Genomic DNA, 6,190 nt, shown 5'->3' on the forward strand with positions numbered 1-6,190 from the left:
TTTAATGTTGTCCCCAGGTCCTACGCCTGGAATTGTGCAAGGGCCACAATAGTCAGAAATGGATTGTTTCGTGGGATGTTCAATGAAAACTCAGTTAAACCGTGAGACCATCTTGTCTTATTGCTTAAAACCACTGAAAGCTGAAAGGGTTGGATCTTTGGAGCTTCTGGGTAACATCCTCTGAGGACCCTAGGAATGGTGAATGAGGGAGGAAGGGAGTAGGGAGAGAAGAATTTAAAGTGAGCAGAGCCAGGCAAATTCTCCCTGCATGAGCAACTAACAGGAAAACCCAGGTCACATGTGAAGTACCAAGTTAAAGGACCCCAGCAGGCCATGTTGGTTCCCTTTCCCCTTTCTGGACTTACTGCTCCATCAAGGCTAAGCAGACCATTGGCTCTCCCTTTTCCTCTGTTCTCCTGGCTCCCACTACCTCTGCTTTTTTCAGCAACAGATGTATTTTTCAAGGATCCTGCTCCTGGGAAGTACTTCCTCTATCACTTCACTTATCTCACCTGGTGCACTATACCTAATTATCAGCTTAATTGCCTGCTTCCACCACTGACCAGTTACAATCAGGTATATTCTATTCTCGTCCCTACGGTATTATCATTCCAAAACAATAGTAGACACTCTTTGCATATTTATTGGATGAATGAATTAATGAATGAATGCATGGAACTCTTCATGACAATGAAATTCAGGCCCTAGTCCCACACATAAGTAATTAAAGGTCAAAGTGACCATACTGAGCAAGTTCCTGAGCCTTTGCTAGTAAAAAACAGGGCCCTTGGAGCAACATTGGTCTTTCTTGGAAGCTTAGTAAAAATACAGACTCTCGGGCTGAATCTAAACTTGCATTTTAACAAGATCCCCAGATGATTCCCACACATTGAAGATTGAGAAGCCCTGTTCTAAGGGGTAAAGTCTTCCAGAGAGTTTAGCTGCTTCCGGCGCCCTACCTCAAGGGTCTGATTCAAGGAATGAGATGGAAGGCTGCAAATACAGGCAGATCACTAAGTTCTCTGGCCCTGGGGCTCCATCATCAGTCTACCCTCCACCCCAGATTGGCCTAGAGATCCCCAAATGTGAGGCAACGAATCAAGCGCTCCCTGAGAGGGTGTCGAGCCCCATTGCCTCCTGGAGGCCTCCAGCTGTGCGGAGTCATGCTCTTGGCAGCACCTGGCTGCTATTGTTAGGAGAGAATGAGGAGCTGTGGGGACAGTGGCACTGTACATGCTGACTAAAAGGCAGGGCTCCTATCTGCATTTGGAATGACATACCCGATTCTATTTGGGAAAGAAGCACAATGGCCCTTTATTAAAGGATTTCAATGGCAGAAACTAGCCAAATGGACCAGGAAATGATTAAGAGACAAAAGTCAAGGCATTGTGTGTGCACCATGCTTAGCCCAGTCCTGAAAGCCCTATTATAATGGCCACTGTTCCTGTAGCCCCTCCTGAGCCCCACCACCCTCCTCAGAAACACTGTGGCTCCTTGGACACACTGCAGGGCCTATTTGTCTCTCCTCAAGGAAAAGGGTGTAAAGCTACAGCAAACTTTGCCAGGGACTGGGAGGGATGGTGAGGCAGGGAGAGGTGAAGGGGCAAAAGACAGGTGGGACAGGAGGTGACAGCCATAGACCACAAGCGGATCAGGGAAGGATGCAGACGGCAGAATTTGTAAATGTTGTACTGCAGCTTGGAAGGGAGGAGAGAAAGAAGAGGGAAGGGAAATATCACTGCTGTCCCACATCATGGGGCAGGATGTCAGGAAGCCCAAGTTCAAAACCCTTACCCCATGTACTGGCTATGTGACTAAGGCATTTTGCTCATGCTTTTTGGATCCCATTTTCCTGGTCTGCAACATGCAGATGCTGATATTAGCTGTACGTGGTGATATGCCAATGAAATTAACTGAAATGAAGCATAGGAAAGTGCTTAGCACAGTTCTTCACACATAAACTGTGAATTCTAATTCAGAAAGAACTAAAAATTGCTTCCTTTGCCTGTCAACTAGTACATACAGCACCGCCCCAGTCCTGCCCATGTCACCCCCTGAGAAAGGCTTAAGGCATGATTCCTCTCAAGATATTAAAGGTTGGTGCAAAAGCTGTTGCAGTTTTTGCCATTACTTTTAATACAACCTAATATTTGTATTTAAGTGGGGACTTCAAAAGAGTCAATGGCTTCTGTTTCAAAAGAAAGACTCTCTAATCATGGAAATGGTATCGGGAGGTCTGAGAAGGACCTAGGCTGATATCTCTTGAATCATGACCTCTATGGGACCACTTTCCTACTCAGCCTCTGTCTGAGACCATTGAATATGATCTGAATCCAGCTTTCTTTGAGCAAGGTTAGAGAGAAATGCTCTGACAGCAGAAAAAGACTTGGAATGCCAGGAGCTCTGCTGCAGGACTCCAGCAGTGAGGGTCAGTGGGTGGCAGGAGTCACTGGGGAATCAGGCCTGGGAGTCACGGCTGCAGGTCACATGGCAGAGCCTGAGTCCCCCATACAGACACACAACCTGGGCCTGCCCTCCACTCCTGGACAGTAGAGACCCGTAACCACTGCTCCATAGGAGTTGGGAAGTTAGAAGGTCTACATTTGGTTCATGAACCACAAGACGGGGCCACCAAGATGACAATCATTCTGATAGCCAAAAGGATCTGGATCTCAGCATGGACAGTGTAGCCACTGAGCACTGATGAGCCACAATTCTGATGGGGTGGGGCCAGGAAGGTAATGTTCTGACAGGTGGTGGGACTTGGATGCATGGGGGTGTGGGGGTGGCAAGAGCACAGAGCCAAGCTGAGATCAAAATGGTGGCCCTTAGGGGCCCTTATCCAAAACCTGACACAAAGAGGGTGGCCCACTCCTGCCTCCTTGCAGACAGTCTTGAGGAGAGGGCAGTGGAAGACAAGACAAGGGCTTCTAGAGAGAGTGGAGCAGCCAGGCCCTGGGTGTTGGGACAAGTGTCACTGCACTATTTGGGGTCTGGGAAGGGGATGGAGGTCATGGTCAGAGGTACAGCCTCAGAAAAGCTGGACGGAGCAATAGTGAGTGCCCAGGTAGCAGACTGCACATGCCTGATGAGGACTGGCCCACCCACTCAAGGAGTCCAGGGAGACCAGAGGCAGAGGGGTCAGTTGGCTGAGAGGCGGCCGTCAGGGTAGAATTGGTGACAGATATGGAAGAACATGTTGGTGCCCATTAGAATCATAAAACTGAAATGGCTGCAGAGTCACTAGAGTAATTCTAAAGCCTCCAGGGAGGCTTTGAGTCAGGTGCTCAAAGATGCTGTCCACATTCAGCTGGAGTGGCCACAATGCCACTTGTCACTTCAAAACAGACACCCAGAAGAGGCAGCAGGGCCCAGCCCTTAGGAAAAAGTTGGAGAAGATGAATGAAGCAGAGCTGTCACCCAAAATAAAAGGCTATTTGTGGTGGTATTAAGTAGAAAATGAAGAACCGCGGTGGGAGGTAGACTATATCTTATGAGAAATGACCACAGTGAGGTCACACATTCCTTCCTTTTATGCAAATAGGAAGACCCAGGTCCCTATACATTTCAATAAGCCTTTCTTCTTTCCCAGGGTCATCCCTCTCCGTCAGCTCCAGGAGGCTGCCCTAACGCTCTGCCCTCAAAGAGAGAATTGGAAGGGTACTTGGCCAGGTGTACCTTCCTGGGCTCTTCCAAGGTGACAGCTCTCACCCTGTGCTGCAGATGGCCCTGTGCATGGTGCCACTTCTCACTGCTTACCAGGGCACAAGGACACCGGTGGTTCCCAAAATGGGTCACAGCAGGATGGCCTGCATCAGATTCACCAGGGAGGGCTATAAGAAGGCAGACTTCTTCTTTTTCTTTTTCTTTTTTTTTTTTTTTTGAGACAGAGTTTACTCTTGTTGCCCAGGCTGGAGTGCAATGGTGCGACTTTGGCTCACTGCAACCTCCACCTCCCGGGTTCAAGCAATTCTTCTGCCTCAGCCTCCCCAGTAGCTGGGATTACAGGCACCTGCCACCACGCCTGGCTGATTTTTTGTACTTTTAGTAGAGACAGGGTTTCACCATGTTGGCCAGGCTGGTCCCGAACTCCTGTCCTCAAGTGATCCACCCGCCTCAGCCTCCCAAAATGCTGGGATTACAGGTGTGAGCCACCAAGCCTGGCAAAGAAGGCAGACTTCTAAACCTAGAAATTCTGATGCAATAACATGCAGGAAAGAGCCCAGGAATTTGCAAAAATGTTTCAACTCCGCAGGCAATTGTGAAGCACGGCCAAATTTGGAAAATATTGATCTACACAAAACAATACAACTATCCAAATATTAAAAATGACTTCACAAAAGGTAGCTAAGAGTGTGTGTCCAATTTTGTAAATATATATGCAATATACTTTTTAGTATATAATAAATGTATAACTCCGATTCTGTAAACACACACACACTCAAGCATGTGCACATATCTGAGTTGTAGGATGATAGAGGTTTTTCTTCTTTATTCCTTTCTCAGCTGACTTTCTATAATAAACACGTATTCTGTTCGTAATGAAAATATGATTTTGTGAGTGCTGGGGAGCAGATCATGACATATTTGGACTCCCAGAGTGGCTTAGCTCAGACTCTCCGTCTGTGGGTTTCCTAGAAATGCAATGCCTCCCAGAGAGGCGTGCTGTCCCCTTCCTTTCTTCTGAAGAGTGTTTGTATGTGTTTGTTTCAATACACTCTTCATTCTGACTAGCAGACTGCATGGCTGGCTTTTGTAAAGGAACACTCATTTCACTCAATTAAATTAATATATTGACTTTTTTTTTCCGCAAGAGTTGAGGAAGAGATCAGGGCTGGAGGGCTGGGCATGCATTCAGGATAGGGCTCTAGTCAGCGGGAAATGAAAGAGCTGAGCAAGGAAACTGAGGTTGATATCAACATGGTGGGGAGGAGAGGCTGCTGTGCGGAGGCTCCCCTGTGCTGCAGGTGGCCCTGTGCCTAGTGCCAGGGGTCTCCCTGGGGACCCCAGACCCATGTCAAGCCATAGCAGCGTCATGCCAGGGCTGAGTCTGCAGTTGCTCTCCCTGGGGCAGGAGGGGAGAAGATCTGGTGTGAGTCCAGCGTGAGTGCTTTCACACTGGTGAAGAACAAGTTTCTGGAGTCAGAAAGAACTGGATTCAAAATCTGAGTCTGGCACTGAACACTCAGGCATGTTACTGTCCTTCACTAAGCCCAGTTTCCTTTCATCTAGTAGGGATGATAACAGTATCTACTCAATGGATTTCTTGATCACGACCATTGTCCAGCTCCCAAGACCCCATCGCCACTCACCCTCCTCAGGATGCAGTGACAGTGTGGGCCTGCTCTGAAGACTCAGGGTTGGGGCCAGATGTTTAGAAAAGGTGTTTGCTTTTTTCTCCCCTTCAGCCATTGAGACAATATTTGTTACCAATACTGAGATTCTTCATTCTCTGCTTCACTTCTGACTGGAGGCAGCCTGAGGGGAAAACTTTTTTGAGAGGGAGAAACTGCTGGGAAGGTCCCTGGCTCTTGAGGGAGACTCACAGGAAGCGACACTGAGTATTAAGGGTCTGGATGTGATGTCTGGAATGACTGCAGCCATCACATTCCAGCCTGAGGACACAGCCAGTGCTGAGAGAGTAAGACCCGGGTCTTTGCTGCCATCACCAAGCCAACAAATCAGCTGCCACTGAGGTGTGCCTATCTCACAAATTCCTGGTACCTGAGATAATAAAGTCCTTTTTTAAACCAGCTTGAGTTGAGATTTCTCTGTCTTGAAGACAAATGTAACTGACACAGAAGAATAAATTTTACTTTTAGAATCACAGTTGATCTACAACCTCTTCGAAGTGTGAAAGGAAAATAAATCCTTGAACCCCAAACCCACTAAGCCAAAGGGAAAAGTCAAGCTGGGAACTGGGTCACACAAACCTGCCTCTCATTTTGGTTCTTAAATAAGATGACTACAAAAGTGAAAAATTACATGCCTCCCTCAAATTTTACCCACAAGGAAATTCCTTTGCAATGTAAGTTGAATGCTTACCTTCACAGGTGTGGGGGACAAAGAACTCTAAGTCATCCCTCTGCCCACCTGAGACAAATGCATATCTGATTGTTTCCTCTGCCCTATTGTCTATGTTATCTTATGTAAAAATGCAGATTCACTGAGCCAGACAAAAGCATGAATG

General features: G+C 47.4%; 1 protein-coding gene across 1 annotated transcript in view; it reads left to right on the forward strand.

The window, feature by feature from the left end:
• NPSR1 (neuropeptide S receptor 1) overlaps nt 1–3,701 on the forward strand; it is a 221,313-nt gene extending 217,612 nt beyond the window's left edge. Inside the window, exon 9 of the mRNA XM_004045301.4 lies at nt 3,593–3,701. Within this exon, the coding sequence (XP_004045349.2) occupies nt 3,593–3,701 (109 nt within the window). The remainder of the gene's footprint in view (nt 1–3,592) is intronic.
• The last annotated feature ends 2,489 nt before the right edge of the window (nt 3,702–6,190 follow it).

This window comes from Gorilla gorilla, chromosome 6 (assembly GCF_029281585.2).
Source record: "Gorilla gorilla gorilla isolate KB3781 chromosome 6, NHGRI_mGorGor1-v2.1_pri, whole genome shotgun sequence".
Taxonomy (NCBI): Eukaryota; Metazoa; Chordata; class Mammalia; order Primates; family Hominidae; genus Gorilla; species Gorilla gorilla.